Source organism: Carcharhinus amblyrhynchos, chromosome 18 (genome assembly GCF_965287045.1).
Source record: "Carcharhinus amblyrhynchos chromosome 18, sCarAmb.v2.hapA, whole genome shotgun sequence".
In the NCBI taxonomy this organism is placed as follows: domain Eukaryota; kingdom Metazoa; phylum Chordata; class Chondrichthyes; order Carcharhiniformes; family Carcharhinidae; genus Carcharhinus; species Carcharhinus amblyrhynchos.
The window spans coordinates 20,230,725-20,250,827 of NC_137341.1; the positions used below are offsets into that span (position 1 = coordinate 20,230,725).

The window sequence follows — 20,103 nt, forward strand, 5'->3', positions numbered from 1 at the left end:
ATGTTATTCTTCAGTAATAGATACAGAGCTTTGTCTCTACAAGGGGCACTTTTTACAAGACTCTGCTCACTTGCAGAGACAGCAGATCCTTTGTATATTACAGAGAATGAACAGATACCGGACAGTTAGATATTGTGTGTATGATCAAGAATAGCAGTTCCCTGTGTATGTTATAGAGAATTATTATTTAGAGAATGTATATTATAGAGAACAGCAGGTTAGGTGTAAGGATTCGCATTCTAATCAGTAATCTCTAAACTGTCTGTGCTCTATATGCTCTGTCTGAGGCCAGAACTCTCCATTCACCTGACGAAGGGACTAACCCCGAAAGCTTGTGAGTCTATTATCAAATAAATCGGTTGGACTAAAACCTGGTGTTGTCAGACTTTTTACTATGTTATAGAGAATAGCAGAGATGACACTTCCCTGTGTGTATTGTAGAGAATAGCAGAGATGACACGTTCCTGTGTATATTATAGAGAATATCTCAGTCTGCAGGTCTGTGTCAGCTGTGGTTCAGCTGATAATACACTTGCTTCACAAGGTACTGGGTTAAGCATAAAATTAAGGCTAACTCCCCAGTACAATACTCAGGGAATGTTGCACATGCTGGAGGTGTTGTTTTTCAGATGAGAGGTTAAACAGAGGCGCTGTCTGGCTGCTCAGGCAGATGTAAAAGATTGCATGTTTTAAGAATTGCAGGGAAGTTATCCTTAGTGTCCTGGCAAATATTTATCCCTCAGAAAACATCATAAGGATAGTTTATCAATGTCATTATCACATTGCTGTTTGTGGGAGTTTGCTGTGCACAAATTGGCTGCCACACTTCCTGCAATGCAACAGTGATAACACTTCAAAAGTGCTTCATTAGCTGCAAGGCGATTTAATCCTGGAAGGCTATATATAAATACAAGTCTTTCTGAAGAATAGCAGAGATTGTAGGTGTGTGTTTATATAGTATTGAATATCAGAAACTGTAGACCCTGTGTATGTCTGAGATTAACAAACCCTGCAGATCCCTGTGAGATGAGATTAACAAAGACCGAGATTCCATATTATTCTTTTTTTTCCAAAAAAATACCTTTTTCATAGCATTTGTGAAAGTTCATTACAGAGATTTAAAATTTGACATGACAGAGTACAGTAAAGATTGTTTTCAATGCAGGACATGACACACCTCCCTACACTTACAGGTTATACTCACGCTATATATTTGCATTCCATCTCGGGAGATTTGGACACATCATCTCCAGATGAAGCAGAAGATCTCTCAAATGACCACTGTGGCGCTGGGGTAGGGTATGGGTCAGACCTGTTCCACAAAGAGTAACACTGAGAGCACCTGACACTTGATGGCCAGGTTTTTGCCTGCAGTGGAGAGAGGGAGAATCGCTCCCACATTACCAGTTTCTGTTGCACCATGGCTACGTGTTCCTTTCAGTTTTTGGCACATTCACTCTCCAGCCAGCCCCTCCAAATCATATCCCGATCAAATTCAGGTGGTCTCTGACAGTGAAGGGGATAATGGATACGGCCTCGCTGTTAGCCGACGCTGCAGGTGTACTCCAGAGAATATTTTACATTAAAACTAAAGCCAGCTCAGGCACAGGATTGAATTGAAAACCGTTCGAGTTATTTGCATCAATCCCATGTCAGAACCATTAGATGCGACTTTGCTGTTCTTGGTTGAAGTTGGCCGTTGTGTTTGTGGCGATGGAAATGATTGTATTATTGTTTCTTCACAGAGCTCAGTGACACTAGCTGAAAGACCATGCAGTCCTTCCGAGATCCCGGGGGTTTTCAAGGCAACCAGCAAAACTTCCAGCAGGTCCGAGCTGACTCCTCGCGTTTGGAAAGTTACAGGCAGCAGAACCCGGTCGCCCAAAATTATGATGCCCATGGGATCGCCTCAAAGGAATATTACAACCAGCAATCTTACCAGGGCTACGGGAACAACACTGCGGGAACTTACTATAGCGGCGTTAAACAGCTCTCTGCCCAGCAGCCACAGGGCCGACCTTTGAGTGTTGCATCGACTTACCAAAGCAGTGTGTACTCCAGACAGTATCAGAGCGAAGGACAGGCTCCGAAATGGGTGTCTCAGGGCTCCTCTGTGGGAGCTCTGTCCCAGTACGGACAGGATTCTTTTAAAGGCTCTGTTCCTTCCACTGTCAGTGTCTCTGCCTACCAGCAGCATGGCTTGCATGCCAACGCCACCAGGAACCCGCCTACCCTCTCCACCCAACAGACCCACTTCATGCACCAGCCTCACCACAAGACCATGATACAGCAGGCCTCCCCCTACATCGCCAGGTCAGCACAGTTCAACCAGACCTTTCAGTCCTCTCCCACCTCCTACCCCACCGTCCAGGATTACAGCCACCCTTCCCGCTCGTACGAGGGCTACGGCCAAGTGCCGGCAGGTTCCCAGTATGACAGGCAAAGCGCGGCCACTCCAGACTATCCCACCCAAACTGGCTACGGATACAAAGCGGCCATCGCCAAGTCCGGGGGCTATGAGCAGACCAAGGTGGCTCAGGTCAAGCAACACAACCTCCAGTATCACAGCCAGGCCAAATTACACCTCATCAACCAGCCGGCCCAGATCTATTACCAGGCGGATGCTCCAGTCAAATCTCCTGAACAGTTCTTTCAAACCTTTAGCCCCACATCCAGTCACTCTCCTGTCTCCACTGTGGTAAGGTCCCCTTCTTACAGCTCAACCCCATCCCCGCTTATGCCCAACCCTGACCCTCTGCAATATGCCCAGCAAACCGAGGGCGACATCAAAAGCAGCGTGTCCCATCTGATGGCACCGGCAGCGACCTGCACAGCGCAGAGTCCCAACAAGACTCAGGCTGGAAGCTGCAAAGTCCCCCTCAAAGATAAAAACGCGGAGAAATTGCTGTCAGATGGAGCTTTCAGCAGCCTGGTCGCGCTCAGCTCCCAGGTGGAAAACATCCCGAGAACTGTGCAGCAACTGCTGCTTTCTAACACTCTGGCCCCACACCGGAAAATGGGCAAACGGCTGCTGAAGAAGTCGGAAATGTTTAAAAGCTCCGAGGAAAACCTGTACCCGGAGGAAGCGCTGGGGACAGCTCAGCCTGAGGCTCTGGACACCTCGCAGGAAGGAGAATATTCCAGCAGCCCCGAGGAGCAGCTGGACAAAATCCACTTCTTCCACTGCAGGAACTCCGCAAACCTGGATGCTTTGCGGAAGAATCTGGACAGTATCCTGTCCTGCTCGGTGCCTTCATCCGAGCAGCTGGCCGCAGACTCCAAACCCCCGCAGGGAGCAGAAAGTTACCAAACTGCGGCAGACTTCGAGAAACTGGCCGCTGACAGACAACCTCTCCTGCTTCCCAAGGAGGAAACCAAACCCTCCAGTGTTATCATCCTGAAAGACTCCTCCAAGGAGAGGTTGGAGCCAGAGCTCCGCTTTAACCATTTCCCCGGGGAGCAGGAGAGCAAAGGGGTTCATTTCAATGTGTACAGCGCCGAGAACCTGCTCAGCCACTTAATCCGCCCCAAGAGACCTGGCCAAGGACAACCTTTCCTCACTGACTGTAGGCAGGACACCGCCAAGGCTGACTGCCCACTGCTGCCCAAGGCGTTTGGTGATGTGACTTTCAGCCAAGCCCAATCCTTCCCCAGTAACACACTGCAGCCCCTGGAAGGAGATTACAGAGACAGCCTGGCCCCTCTCTCCAACAGTAACCACGAGTGCTTTTCCGCACAGATTCCAGCCCCCGCACAGGACCTGGAAAAGCTGAAACTTGTCGATTTGCCGGATAAAAACGGGAAGGAGCCCTCGCTGGAGTGGCAGGAGCTGGAGGCCAACCTGTCACAGTGTGACGTTCAGAAAAAATACCTCCAAAAACTGCAGGACAGCTACAAGCAGGAAGAGAGCCCTCTGCCCAAGGACTCGCCTCCAGCGGGCTCGGTCCAGGGGCTGGAAGAGAAGGTGGAGGAGGTGAAGGGAGACGGCCAGGAGGGAGATGCAGATCAGAGGAGGAACAGCGGCTCGGAATTGGGTTTTCCCCCCGGGGCACGGGAGGAGAACTCCAGGATCACACCGGCAGAAGAGGAAGAGTTGGCCCTGGAGTCCAAGGCAAACGCAGTGCTGCAGGATGCGATTGCTGGGATGACTGAGAGGAAATCTGTTATCTGTGATGTCTCCCCCACCCGCCTCTGTGTTAAAGAGCCTCCAGAAGAGAAATGTGCAGAGGAAAAGCTAAAAAGAGAGGACAGAACGGCTCCGGGCGCTGCTCCCCGCCTGCTGGGACACTCAGTTATCCATGTGGGTCCAGCAATACTCACTGGACACGGGGAGCCTCCAGGAGCCGCTGGAGACGGTGTGAAATGTGAAGACAAGGAAGAGGAACAAGTTCCCGAGGGCACAGCCACTCTGAACTTACCAACTCTTTCCTCCGAGCTCATCAGCTCGGCTCTGAGCGAATTAGAAAACGCTCCCTCCAAGAGCAAAGCTCCAAGGCTCCGGAGACTGTCAGCCAGAGGGTCTCCAGGAGCTAAAGAGCACTCAGCGCCCAAAGTAGAGGAGAACCTCAAGGTGAAGTGTCTGGGATCACAGAGAGAGCGAGTTAAAGGGAAAGGCTGCCAGGAGAGCTTGGCGGCCCCGGAACCCAGCAGGATGTGCACCCGATCCTCCAGCGCCCTGCTGGACACTGAGCCCCGGCCTCTGCTCAGGAAGGGAGTGTTCACCCACCGGGACGATGCTGCAAGGGACCTGAGCTGTGGCTCCAGGCACAAGCTGAACTCAGACCCAGATAAGTGTCTGATCCCAAGGCAAGCTCCCAACCCAAACCTCAGAGCACACCTAAGCAGAAGTAACCACCTCCCTCACAACAGGATGCCTCCTTACACTGTGCACCCAGAGCAGCTAAAGAGCCAAGAGTCCAACTCCTACAAACCGCTTGTGCTCCGAGCCAGAACCAGGGCTCAGGGAATGGCTGTGCAGAAAGATGGCAAACAGCGCAAGGGTGCCAGCCCTGCCTCCGGCCGATGTTTGACCACCAGAAATAACTCCTCAGTGGCAAAATCTCAAAGGCAACCGACCGCCAGACATGAGGCGCTGGATCATGTCGAGGTGGAGATGACGGCCGAGAAATTGAAGGCCCGAAACTCGGCTTTAAGACTCGGGGGGCAGGAAGAACAAAGATTCACCGCATCGCAAACTTTAAAGAGGAAAGGTTACTGTTCCATGCCGCTCATTCCGGCCAAAAGACAGCACCAGATGTCCAAGGGGAGCGATGCAAGGCCAGAAAAACAGAAACCACTCCCTGGCCCAGCTCCATCAGACACTAACCCAACAACCCAATCAATGTTAGCTGAACCTAGCCATGGAGAGAGTGCTGAAGGAATTTCAGAACGGGCTCTGAATAAGGAAACATCAAACACTGATGGCAATGCCCAGCCCGCTATTTCCCTGAAAACCCCTCCCAAGACAAAGATCCTTCCCCCTCGGAAAGGCAGAGGCCTTAAACTAGAGGCCATTGTGCAAAAGATCACCTCCCCAAACTCAAAATCATTTGCCTGCAGTAATTATTCAGATAGCAATGTGACATGTTTGACTCTGGATGAGATACTGTCCCTAAAGGAAGAGAAACTGACTGAAAACACCAACAATGAGATCCATGAGGCGCTGATGGGACAAAATAAAGTGGCGGCCAAAGATACTTCTTCAAAGGTTGCCCTGGTGGAGTTGAATAAAAAATGCCTTGTCACATCTAAGAGATTGAAGGAGGAAAACGATTCAAGGCCACAAGAGGCGAGCAGCATTCATGTGAAGACTAATGTCAGTCTAACCGCAGAGCCGGAAGATATTGAGGTGGAAGACAGGCTCAGTTTGAAGCTTTCTCCCAAGGAAAGGACCGTGGATGAGAAAGAGGGAGAGCTTGGAGCTAACACTGAGGAAATCCCCCAGCTTGCCTCCCCTTCCTCGGTGCTGTCCTCTGTCTCAGAACCCGCTCCAAATGAAGAGCCGGAGATTCCTCAGGATGCCTTGGAGCTGAAGAGGCAAACCCCCCCAAAATGTGCTCTGCCCCCTCCCAAGAGGCGCAGTCACCCACCGGGAAATCAAAAAGGGAAACAAACCAAGAATAATCCTAAAGTGAAGAGGCCCAATGGGCGAGGGGGGAGGAGGAGAAGAAAGCACCTCAAAGGGAGCAAGAGTACAAAAGCTGCCCATAGGCGCAAAAACCAGTTGAAGAGAAGAAACCCGCCTCTTGTGGAAACCAAAGAGCCGGTGATCCGGTTAAAATATGTGTCATACAAGATGCCAAGAGCAGAGAACAAAGCTAAGAGCTTTTCCCCTTATATTCATGTTGAGAAGAGTAATGAGGTATCATCTATCTGTACAATCATCAACACATTACCGGAGGAACAGTCCAAGTTTCAAAAGATGAAGAAAAGGTCTTCATTTTCACAGCCCCCTGTATCAGTCAGCAAGACATTGCCAACATCCTCAGCTATGTTACCAGGACCAGTAGTGTTAGACTCCACTAAGCAAGGCCACCTGGTCTGCTGCTTATGTGGAAGACCAAAGAATCACAAGGAGCTTGGAGATCTTTTTGGGCCATATTATCCCGAGGATTATATACCACCTGTGACAAAAAACCAGCACGTCAAAGGGAAATTGGAGATAAAGAATGGAATCAAAGTGAAGCAGGAAAGACTCTCTGTTGAATCGAAAGTTGCTGAGTCGGACAATGAGAGTACTGTCAGTATTACAGCAGAGATTCCACCCAGTCTGGAGAAGGTTCCTGTTAGTCCAGAGAAGGCAACTGAGGTGGAAGATCAGAACCCGCTCCGGACTAGCTCTAGGGAAAAATGCAAAAAGCTGAGCTGCTATTGCTGCGAGAGGACAGCCGAAGACATCGAGCCCAAGAAAATGAAGAAGAAGGCTGGCTTGGAAGAGGAGCCGCAGCCTCCTGAACTGCCTCTTGACCCCCATGAGCACTGGTTACATGGTGCCTGTGCTGTGTGGACCAGTGGAGTGTATCTGGCTGCAGGGAAGCTGTACGGGCTGCAGGAAGCAGTGGAAATGGCCGGCGAGATGGTGAGATATCAAATCCAAATCATTATAGGTTGGGCAAATGCTGCCGGAAACCAACTTAGAGTCATAGAGGTTTACAGCAAGGAAACAGGCCCTTTGGCCCAACTTGCCCATGCCACTCTTTTTTTAAACCCCTAAGCTAGTCCCAGTTGGTCACATTTGGCCCATATCCCTCTATACCCATCTTACCTATGTAACTGTCTAAATGCTTTTTAAAAGACAAAATTGTATCTGCCTCTATTACTACCTCTAGCTGCTTGTTCCAGACACTCAGCACCCTCTGTGTGGAAAAAAATGTCCCTTTGGACACTTTTATATCCCTTCCTTCTCACCATAAACCTATGCCCTCTAGTTTTAGACTCCTCTATCTTTGGGAAAAGGTATGGACTATCTAGCTGATCTACGTCCCTCATTATTTTACAGATCCCTATAAGATCATCCTTTAGCCTTCTATGCTCCAGAGGAAAAAGTCCCAGCCTATTTGGCCTCTCCTAATAACTCAAACCATCAAGTCCCAGTAGCATCCTGATAAATCTTTTCTGCACTCTTTCTAGCTTAATAAAATCCTTTCTATAATAGGGTGACCAGAAATAGTATTCTAAGTGTGGCCTTACCAATGTCTTGTACAACTTCAACAAGACATCCCAACTCCAACTTGCTTTCAGTTTATATTTCCCAAGCAGATATTGATTCAGTTTTAATGCAATTCTTTTAAGTTATTTTTTGAGTGGTAAACTTGTTCAGGAACATCATCTTAAGATAAAAGCAAAATGCTGTAGGTGTTGGAATCTGAAACAAAAACAGAAAATGCCAGAAAATCTCAGCAGGTCTGACAGCATCTGTGGAGAGAGAATATAACCAACATTTCAAGTCTGGATGACTCTTGGTCAGAACTCTATTCTCTCTCCACAGCTGTTGTTAGACCTGCTGAGATTTTCCAGCATTTTCTGTTTTTGTTATAGCATTGCCCCTTTGTCTTGTGAGATCTGAGCTCTGAGTCCTGCTTGAGGGGTGAAATCTCTTCGTTTGGCTTTAATGTGAGGGCCCCGAATGATTGCAAGTTTGACTCTCAGTCCTCTCTCAATTCTTCATCTGCAGACAACAACAGGGCTGAAGAGAATTCTTTGTTAGCTAATGTCATCCAGTGAGGGAGACAACAAGATTGCTTGGAGTGAGGGAATAAAAAGAGGAAAAGCGCTTCCGATACAATTCATCTAATGTTTGGGGTCAGTGGATACTTTTGGGTTTTTAACTGATGCAGACTGCTGAGGAAGGATTGGTGTAGTTGGGGGAATGGATTACTCAGGTACCTCAGCACACAACCCTTCATTACAGTAACTACAAAAAGAAGTATGTGAGGAGGCACCGATGTAGGGTTTAAGGAGCGTCTTTTAACATACTTGAGAGAAAAAAACGCAGGTCTACAGGAAAAATCAGGGCAGTGGGTCGAATTGAATAGTTCTTTGTAAGAGCACTCACAAGCACAATGAGCCCAATGGCCTCCTTCTGTGCTGGGATTGTAAAATTGAGTCAATTCATTTAGAATCGAATGTATAATTTTTCCCTTTCCTCTTTAACACTTGTAGCAAGTTTATTTCCTCTGCAAAGACTTACCAATCTGTTCTCCATAAATCTGGAATTCTAATGAATTTCTTAAATTACAATCCTCTTACCCACTGAGTATGCAAAGGTAATTTATCTCTATGCTAGTTCATTAAGTCTTAACAGTTTCTCAGTTTCAGAATGATGTGTCTTCATCTTGTCTGGAAAAGGCAGTTTTTGTTCCACCTGCTGGAATCAGAGCATCAAATAGCTCAGAAAAAGCCATTTGGTTCATTGTGCCTTTACCAGCTTTGTGAACAGCATATCCGATTAGTGTCACTTCCCTGTTCATTCCCCATGGTCATGCAAATTCCCCCTTCAAATATTTATCCAATTCCCTTTAGAAGGTTGCTATTGAATTCCAAATTGATTTATCACAGGTTGTTTTTCACAGCCCCCTCTCGCTCTCTCTGAGGTGTTATACTTCCTGCTGGGGAAAAGTAGTTTTATTTGGAGCCATTGTTATTAATTTCTAGGAACATCCAAATATTTACCCCAAGACTTTTAGCAAGTTGATATTCCATCAACACCGATTCATTAACTTGTCACATTTACTGGACTTTTATTTTTTGATTTGAGTATTTATGATAAAAGCAGTGGGCTGGGAGATGAAATTCCTGATATGATATTAATAAGTTTGGGCATTTGGCATCACAAAAACGTTTCCTTCAATAATAGATGATACGTGGCACAGTGGTCAGCACTGCTACCTCACAGTGCCTGGCACCCAGGTTCAATTCCGGCCTTGGGTCACTGCCTGAGTGGAATTTGCACATTCTCCCTGTGTCTGCATGGGTTTCCTTTGGGTGCTCCGGTTTCCTCCCACACTCCAAAGATGTGCGGGTTAGGTTGATTGGCCATGCTAAATTAACCCTAGTGTCGGGGGATTAGCAGGGTATTTATGTGGGATTAAGGGTGGGATAGGGCCTGGGTAGGATTGTGGTTGATGAAGACTCGATGGGCCAAATGGCCTCCTTCTGAACTGAACGGATTCTATTAAACATTTTTCTCTGTCCCCGCACTGCGGAAATGTGCTCAAAGCCACACAGGCAATCGCTCTGCTGGATGGCAAGTACATCTTTCTCCTTCATCGCTGCTTTTGAATCGCCAGAGCTTCCCACAGTGATGTTCCCAGCTCACATCATACTGCATGCTTATCATAATTACTAACAATAACCAACATAGCTGGGCAGCCACCAGCAGCAACACCCTGCGAGTTGGAAACAACTTTGTACAGCCCATTTTGAGTGGAGAAATGTCCCGCAATTCTTCACAGGTGTAATCGGACAGAAACTGGATGCCAAGCAGAAGGATGAAATCGATTAGCATTTAGAGGTGGGTCATGGGACAGCAGCAGCAACAACCTGTATTGCTACTGGAGCTTTAATGTAATAAAATGCCCCAAAGTGGAGCAAAAGTGATATAAAAGTCTGAGATCACATAGCAACTGACTCAAAAAGAGCTTTTTCCCTGCTGCCATCAGACTTATATTAAGTTGATCTTTCTATTTACCCCACCTGTAACTGCAACACTATATTCTACACTCTATCCTTTTCTTTCTCCCCTATGTACTCTATGATACATGTTTTTTCTGTATAGTGTGCAAGAAACAATACTTTTCACTGTATCCAAACACATGATGATAATAAATCAAATCAAATTGTCAAACAGAATTTGGTACAGAACCCCACAAGGAGCAATTGAGACAGGTGACAAGACACTGTGGTATCTTAATGGAGGAGAGAGAAGCTTAAAGGTTTAGAAAAGAAATTCTAGAGCTGCGAGTTTAAACCACTAAAGATATAACCACCAATGGTGGGACAAAAGGAGTGGGGTACGCTCAAGACGTCAGAGTTGGAAGAATACAATCTTCTTGAAGGGTTATACACAATTTCCCTTTCTATCTTTCTTCTACCTGACCAGTTTTTTTCGCCTCAACGTCTCTAAATATTTCTGTTGGGCCACGGGACAAGATTTGTGTGTTAGCAACTAGACTGCTGAATGGCTGCAAATCTTTGTTTCATTTGTTCACGGGATGTGGGTGTCGTTGGCAAGGCCAACATGTGAACAACTTAGCACAGGCTGGAGGATAAGGCTGCTAACTCGTGAATTTATTTTTTTGGAAAGTGAAATGTAGCTTCATCCGCTCCTGTTTAAAAAAGAAAGATTAATTGGAGACAATTCTGGAATTCACTCATTTTACAGGCTGGTATTTATTCTTCCTTTGCAGAGGTGTTCCATATGTGAACAGACAGGTGCCACTCTGGGCTGCTACACCAAGGGGTGCAATCAGAAATACCATTACATCTGTGCCATTGAGTCAGGTAAGGAAATTATAGTAACTGTCAAACCTGGTCAGTCTCACCATGCTTTGTTAACTAAACTAGAAGAGTTCTGACAGAATAGTAATATAGGAAGTAACTATTTCCACTGGCAGGAGATTCAGTAACCATAGGACACAGATTTAAGATTAAAGTATTAAGGTTTAATTTTCAATATCCCACACAGACACGATGGATATTTTCTTCAGATACTTCTGTTATATGATTGATAAATAGTAAAAAAAAGTTCTATTTTAAATTAACTCCAGAACTAAAAGCCTTATCCTGCAGATATTACCTGTGTCTTTACTGATGTCTGCCCAACCTGCATTGGATTACACATTGTTCATAGAGAAAGTTATCTGTATCTAACTATGGTAACACATTCTAACCCACAATAACATACTTTCTGGGCATCTTTGGGACCCAACCATATGAGAATAGAAATAATATATTTAACATCCTGGTACATTTCACTTTACAGCCACTGAGATACTTCCTGGAAATGTAATCATTAAGAATTAGGGTAACCAATTATACCGCAATAACTAAATATCTGTTTTATTAGTGCTGTTGGTTGAGAATGTGTTCCCTGTTTTCGCACTTTGTGGTGCACATGTATGGCTGTGCAGCAGCCTGGAAGGTACAAAGTAGGAGCAGAAGTAGGCTATTTGGTCCCTCGAGTTTGCTCGACCTGATTTGTTGGTAGTTCAAGCTCTACATTCCCATCTACTCCTAATAACGTTAGATTCTTGCTGGGAAAGGAATTCAAGCTACCTCCACTTTAAAAATAATGATGACCCTACTTCAGCTCCTGAGGTAAAATGTCCCAAGGTCTCACAACTCTCCAAGAGAAAAGGTTTCTCCTCATCTCTGTCCTAAAAAGCAACCCCCTAATTTTAAAACAGTGACCCCCTAGTTCTGGAGTCAATTACAAGAGGAAGCATCCTTTTCACATCCATCTTGTGAAGATCATTCAGGATCTTATTTTCTTCAATTGAGTCTTCCATCACACTTCTAAACTCCAGTATAAACAAGTCCACTCAGTTTCTACTCTTTCCTCATAAGATAACCCCATCATTCCAGGTATCAGTCTAGTAAACCTCCTCTGAATCACCTCCAATGCATTTGTAGCCTTCCTTAAACAAGGAGACCAAAACTGCACATAATATTTGAGATGTGATCTCACCAATGATCTTTATAATTGAAGTGTAACATCCTTACTTTAATGCTAAATTCCCCTCATAATAAAGGATAGCATTCCATTAGCCTTCTTAATCATTTTCAGTACCTGCACACTAACCTCTTGTGACTCATGCACTAGTACACCTAGATCCCTCTGCACCTCGGAATTCTGCAGCTGCTCTCCATTTAAGTAATACTTTGCTTTTTTATTCTTCCTGCCAAAGTGAACGTCACATTTTTCCCAAATTAAATTCCATCTGCCAGATTTTTGTCTACTCACTCAACCTATCTAAATCTGTCTGCAACCTCTTCATATCATAGGACAATGCAGGAGTAAGCTATTTGGCCCTTCGAGCCTGCACCACATTCAGTATGATCATGGCTGATTGTGCTGTTTCAGTATTCCATTCCCACTTTTTCTCCATACCCCTTGATCCCTTTAGCCACAACGGCCCCGTTTAGCTCCCTTTTGAATGCATCTAATGAACTGACCCCCATAGCTTTCTGTGTTAAGAGAATTCTGCAAGTTCACAACCCTGAGTGAAGAAGTTCTTCCTCATCTCAGTCCTGAATGGCTTACCCCTTATTCTTGGACTGTGACCCCGAGTTTGGGGCTTCCCAACAAGGGGAACATACTTCCCGCATCTACCCTGTCCAGTCCCATCAGGATTTCATATGTTTCTATGAGATCCCTGTCTTTCTTCTGAATTCCAGTGAATACAAGCCCAGTTGATCCAGTCTCTGCTATTCCGGGAATCAGTCCGGTAAACCTTCGCTGGACTCCCTAATGGCAAGAATGTCCTCCCTCAGACTAGAAGAGCAAAACTGCACGCAATACTCAAGGTGTGGCCTCACCAGGTCTCTGTATAACTGCAGCAAGACATCTTTGCTCCTATACTCAAATCCTTTTGCTATGAAGACCAACATGCCATTAGCTTTCCTCACTATCTGCTGTACATGCATGCCAACCTTTAGTGACTGTTCCATCATGATACCCGGGTCACAATGCACTTCCCCTTTTCCTAAACTGCCACCATTCAGATAATAATCTTCCTTCTTGTTTTTATCACCAATGTGAATAACCTCACATTTATCCATATTATTGTATTGCATTTGTCAAGTATTTACCAACTCAGCTGGCTTGTCCAAGTCAAACTGTAGTCTCTTAACATCCTCCTCAGAGCACACACTGCCACCCAGCATTGTGTCATCTGCAAATTTGGAGATTTTGCATTTGATTCCTTCACCCAAGTCATTAATGTATATTGTGAATAGCTGGGGTCTAAGTACTGAACCCTGTGGTACCCCACTAGTCACTGCCTATCCCTCTGAAAAGGACCCATTTATTCCCACTCTGTGCTTTCTGTCTGCCAACCAGTTCTCCATTCACATCAATGCATTATCCCCAATATCATGAGCTTTGAATTTGCTCACTAATCTCTTGTGTGGGACCCTGTCAAAAACCTGTCGTGATACACAACATCCACTGGTTCATCTTTGTCCACTTCACTGGTCATATCCTCAAAAAATTTCAGAAGATTTGTCAAGCATGACTTCTCGTTAGTAATTCCATGCTGCCTTGGACCAATTCTATCTGGATTTTCAGAAGGCGTTTGACAAGGTACCCCACAAGAGGTTATTGCAGAAGGTCAGGGGACATGGAGTTGGGGGTAGGGTGTTAGCGTGGATAGAGGATTGGTTGTCAAATAGGAGGCAGCGAGTGGGGGTCAATGGGTGCTATTCGGATTGGCGGTTGGTGACTAGTGGGGTGCCCCAGGGATCGGTGCTGGGGCCTCAGCTATTTACCATTTATATAGATGATCTGGAGGAGGGAACCGAGTGCAGGGTGTCGAAATTTGCTGATGACACCAAGATTGGGGGAAAGGCAAATTGTGCGGAGGGTGTGGAGAGTCTGCAGAAGGATCTAGATAGGCTGGGTGAATGGGCCAGGAAATGGCAAATGGAATTTAATGTTGGCAAGTGTGAGGTGGTCCACTTTGGTAGGAAGAATGGTAGGAAGGACTATTACTTACGTGGCGAAAAACTGCAGCAGGCGACGGTGCAGAGGGACCTCGGGGTCCTTGTGCATGAGTCGCAAAAACCCGGCTTGCAGGTGCAGCAGGTGGTCAGGAAGGCGAATGGGATGCTGGCCTTCATAGCGAGGGGGATTGAATATAAAAGTAGGGAGGTCTTGCTGCAGCTGTATAGGGCATTGGTGAGGCCGCAGCTGGAGTACTGTGTGCAGTTTTGGGCGCCGCACCTGCGCAAGGATATTTTGGCCCTGGAGGGAGCGCAGAGGAGGTTTACTAGGCTGATACCGGAGTTGAGGGGATTGAGCTATGAGGAGAGGCTGAATAAACTGGGCTTGTACTCGTTAGAGTTTAGAAGAATGAGGGGAGATCTCATTGAGACGTATAAGATGATGAATGGGATGGATAGGATAGAGGTGGAGAGACTCTTCCCGCTCAAAAAAGACAGTAGGACTAGGGGGCACAGCCTCAAGATAAAGGGGAGGCGGTTTAGAACGGAGTTGAGGAGGAACTTCTTCACTCAAAGGGTGGTGAATCTCTGGAATTCTCTGCCCGTTGAAGTGGTGGAGGCTGCCTCGCTAAATATTTTTAAGAAGCGGGTTGATGGGTTCTTGATAAGAGAGGGGATTAAGGGTTATGGGGAGAGGGCGGGAAAGTGGAACTGAGCTACAACAGATCAGCCATGATCTTATTGAATGGCGGGGCAGGCTCGAAGGGCTAGATGGCCTACTCCTGCTCCTATTTCTTATGTTCTTATGTTCTTATGTTCAAATGCTGAGTTATTACATCTTTAATAATTGACTCCAGCATTTTCCCCATCACCAATGTCAGGCTAATTGGTCTATAATTCCCTGTTTCTCTCTTCTTTCTTTTTTTAAATTGGGGTTACATTTAGCTACTGTCCAGTCCAATGGGACTCTTCCAGAGTCTATAGAACGCTGGAAAATGATCACTAAAGCGTCCACTATTTCTAGGACCACTTCCTTAAGTACTCTGGGATGCAGAACATTAGGCCCTGGAATCTTATCGGGTTTTAATCTCAGCAATTTCCGCAGTAAAATTTCCTGATTAATAAATTCCTCCTTCATGCTGGACCCTCTGTCCCCTAGAATTCTGGAGGATTATTTGTGTTTTCTTCACAATATATTTTCTTTCCTACCTATCTTTGTGTCAGCTGTGAATTCAGCTATTGTGTCTTCACTCCCCTCATCTAAATCATTGATGTAAATTCTAAATTCTACTACTTCTGTAGTAGGGAAAATGCTTGAATCTATCATCAAGGAAGTAGTGAGACATCTGGATATAAATTGTTCCACTGGTAAGACACGGCATGGGTTCATAAAGGGCAGTCATGTTTGACTAATTTGGTGGAATTCTTTGAGAACATTACACGTGCAGTGGATAATGGGGAACCTGTGGATATGATGTGTCTGGATTTCCAGAAGGCATTTGACAAGATGCCGCGCCAAAGACTGCTATATAACATAAAGGTGCACAGTGTTACAGGTTATGTGTTAGTATGGATAAAGAATTGGTTAACTAACAGAAAGCAAAGAGTAGGGGTAAATGGGTGTTTTCCTGGTTGGTGATCAGTGACTAGTGGTGTGCCTCAGGGATCAGTGTTGGGACTGCAATTGTTTATGATTTACATTGATGATTTGGAGTTGGGGACCAAGTGTAATGTGTCAAAATTTGCAGATGACACTAAGATGGGTGGAAGAGCAAAGTGTGCAGAGGCTGCTGAAAGTCTGCAAAGGGATATAGATAATCTAAGTAAGTGGGCAAGGGTCTGGCAGATGGAGTACAATGTTGGTAAATGTGAGTCATGATGTGGAGATGCCAGCGTTGCACTGGGGTAAACACATTAAGAAGTCTCACAACAGCAGGTTAAAGTCCAACAAAATATTCACCATTTCCTCTTGGTGAATATTTTGTTGGACTTTAACCTGGTGTTGTAAGACTTCTTATGGTAAATGTGAGATCATCCATTTTGGTAGGAGTAACAGCAAAATGGACTATTACTTAAATGGTAAAAAATTGTAACATGCCGCTGTGCGGAGAGTGTCCTCGTGCAGGAATCTCAAAGAGTTGGTTCGCAAGTGCAGCACGTAATTAAGAAGGCAAATGGAATTTTGTCCTTCATTACTAAAAGGATGGAGTTTAAAAACACGAGATTATGTTGCAGCTGTATAAGGTGCTGGTGAGGCCACGCCTGGAGTACTGTGTACAGTTTTGGCCTCCTTACTTGAGAAAGGATATACTGGCACTGGAGGGGGTGCAGAGGAGATTCAAAAGGTTGATTCCACTGTTTCCACTGCCAGGTTAAACAAGAACTAGGGGACATAGCCTTAAAATGAGGAGAAGCAAATTTAGGACTGAGTTGCAAGGAACTTCTTCACACAAAGTGTTGTGAATCTGTGGAATTCCCTGCCCAGTGAAGCAGTTGAGGCTACTTCATTAAATGCTTTTAAGGCAAGGTTAGATACATTTTTGAACAGTAAAGAAATTAAGAGTTATGGTGAGCAGGAGGGTAAGTGTCAAGTCCACAAAAAAGATCAGCCACAATCTTATTGAATGATGGAGCAGGCTTGAGGGGCCAGATAGCCTACTCCTGCTCCTAGTTCTTATGTTCTTATTAAAGAGTTGAAGCCCCAGCACTGACCCCTACCAGACTCCACTCACCATATTCTGCCAATCAGAAAATGACCCATTTATGCTTACTTTGTTTTCTGCCAACCAACCAATATTCTATTCATGCTATTTCATTACCCCATTCCATGATCTTTTGTTTTCCACAATAATCTTTGTGACATCCTATCAATTGCCTTTTGAAAATCCAAGTACAGCACATCTACAGGCTCCCCTTTATATCCAGTGCATGTTACTCCTTCAAAGAAATTCATTAAATTGGTTAAACATGATTTCCCTTTCATTAAAAACATACTGACTCTTCCCAATTACCTTGAGTTTCTCTTAAGTGCCCAGTTATAACCCCTTAATAATCAATTTTACCACCTTATGCCGAACAGATGTCATGGTGACTAGCCTACAGTTTCCTGCTTTCTGCTTCCCCCTCTTCTTGAATAGAGGGGTTATATTTGCTATATTCCTGTCTGATGGAATCTTTCAGAATTTAGTGAATTTGGGACACTTAACACCAATGCATCTACTACCTCTTAGACCTATTGTTTAAGGCTCTAGGATGAAGTCCATCTGGACATTTTTCAGATTGCAGCTTCATCAGTTTGCTCAGTACAGCTTCACTTGTGAACATAATTTCACCCAATTTCTCTCTCCCCTCTACCTCCTGATTTACAGCTATTACTGGAATGTTTTTAGATCCTTTATAGTGAAGACAGAATCAAAATATTTGTTAATTTCATCCGCCATTTCCTTATTATCTATTATTAACTCCCACTCTCACTCTCTAATGGACCAACACTCACTTTACTTTTCTTTTTTAGATACCTATAGAAGCTTTCGCTATCTTTACATTCCTAGCTGGCTTCCTCTCATACTCTAATTAATTTTTCTGATTAAGCTTTTAGCATTCTGCCATTCTTTATGTACTGATCTATTATCTGACCTACCACCCATTATGCAGGTAGCCCTGCAAAAGCTTTAAAAGGACTATATATTGAAGGAACTGCCCATGCAGATTTTCTTTAAAGGGGGACACTGGCTAGGACATGGAATTCCCATGCTCCTCTTCATAATAGCGTCACGGGATTTTTCTGATCCACGCGAGAGAACAGTTGGGACTTTAATTCAATTTCTCATCTGAAGGGTGACATCTCTGACAATATTGCACTCTTTCCCAGTTCTGGGCTGGTTATATTAGCCTCCATTCTGTACTTAATTTACTGGAGTGAAGGTTTGAACCAAACAATCTTAGGCCTCTTGAAGCACAAGTGATACCAACTGAGGACACACACTTGGTATTTTACACGAAAGCTATTGTATCTCTTCCTGTTACTTTGTAAACGCTGCTGGATCTGGGATATTGTTCTATTCACTTTCACTCATCCCTTCTCCCCGCAGGTTGCCAATTAAGTGAGGAGAATTTTTCAATGAAGTGCTCAAAGCATAAGGTAGGAAAGAAATGTGTTTGGGGAGTTGCATTTTACAAGTAGCAGAATTTCCACCAATCTCCACCACTCTCCGCAGTGAAAATTACAATGTAAACATAAGGTGACCTTATAGCACCGAACTGCAGGAGAGGAAGTAAACATCCAACATTTAAGTATTACCGCGAAATGCATATAGATTTATTAAGGCTAAGTTGTAAAGCAAAAAGGGGAACTTGTTATCGAGATGTCTTTAAAATTAAAACTGCTAGCCTACCTCACCACCGCTCAGTTTAATAAAGGCAAAATCTTGCAGATGCTGGAATCTGAAACAAAAATAGAAAATGCTGGAAAATCTCAGCAGGTCTGACAGCATCTGTGGTGAGATTATGGAGCCGACATTTTGGACCACTTTCTTTACAGGTGCAGACAGATCTGCTGAGATTTTCCAACATTTTCTGTTTTTGCTCAGTGTAATACTTCGTTTAATACTAACACAAATAGACTGGAAAGTTCACCAATAGGTGACAAAATTTTTATGTACTGTATGTGGAAAAAAGTAATTGCATGTTGCCACTTACAGGTGTTGGGTCTTTTTTTTCTGTTTGTTCGTCGTTAATCGTCGTAGCTAGCATCAGAGTTAATAAAGCTGAATGCTTTCATTGACAAATTCAGTGTTCCAAATCAGCAGCTACTGCATCACCTTTAGCTTTTCCTAGCCTTGTTTATGTTTCATTGGTGAAGTAACAGTGAAATAGCAGCAGCCAGCCTCTCTCAGAGCTTAAGTGACTGGAGTTTTTAATGGTTGGGGGTCCTTTCACATTGCAGGTGGACTGTTGACTGGAATATTGAGCTCTTCTTCCCTTTGTGTCTTTGGAGCTGCTGTTGGGTGTCCACATTGAAGAAACACAACTGCTAAATTTCACCCAGCAAACAGCAATGATCGGTTAAAATGTTTGTGTTGGTTGTGGGTTAAATATTGGCCACGTCATTGGGAGAACTTCCCTGCTCCCCCTTTAGTAATACAATGACATCCATTCAGTATGCTATTGGCATGCCTTTGTACGTTAGACTGTCATGTCAAATCAGAAGATAGCTGGACTGGGTGTTTATATGTGGAATTAAGCTTATAGTTAGGAAAATCCAAATTGAACTATTTTCAAAATTGACACTGAAATCTGAGGCCCTGCAAGTCTAAGATTTTGGAAGAGAAACAAATCCTAGAAACATAATTCACTAACATGCTATACTTTGTTGGGATATAATGTTCCTACATGCAATACACAATAGTGAAGTACAATTCTCTTGTACACACATAGCCCACCATATAATACTCCTGCTTTTATGTCATTCATATAACTGATTTCTTGCTTCTCTTTCCTTTTAGAGCATATTGCCTAAAATACTATAACAGGAAAATTCCACTGTGCCAAGTGACACGCAAGGTGTTAAATACAGACTGCAAACCGAGAACAGTCAATGAATGTATTGTGGAATAGTGCAGTTAAAAGAATGGAAAGATATCAAGATACCTGAAATACGAAGAGGACATCAACAGATTGACTCTGTTTGTCAATGTATTTTCTCCCCCATTGAATCCTTGCTGCATTTTCTTTCCTGGGGGCTGGGCTGGTGGGGGAAGGGCGGGGGGGGGGGGGGGGGGGGCGGGTAAATATTAATAGGTTCTGAGTTTTTCTGAACTGCAAGAAGCCTGTATAAACACTGATAATTTAAGCTCCAAACCATCAATTGTCTTAATGTTGCTGTGTAGATAATCTTTCGCAGTGGGATCCAGGGTCTTTTGCAAGGGAACTCAAGAGGAT

At 44.6% G+C, this 20,103-nt stretch overlaps 1 protein-coding gene across 1 annotated transcript; it reads left to right on the top strand.

Annotated features, from left to right (window-relative positions):
• The first annotated feature begins 1,771 nt into the window (after positions 1-1,771).
• On the top strand, positions 1,772-19,877 carry rai1 (retinoic acid induced 1). The gene is made up of 4 exons (XM_080206092.1): positions 1,772-7,078; positions 10,908-11,001; positions 18,255-18,304; positions 19,668-19,877. Exons 1-4 carry the CDS (start codon positions 1,772-1,774, stop codon positions 19,689-19,691), a joined length of 5,475 nt encoding a protein of 1,824 aa, XP_080062218.1. The 3' UTR covers positions 19,692-19,877.
• The last annotated feature ends 226 nt before the right edge of the window (positions 19,878-20,103 follow it).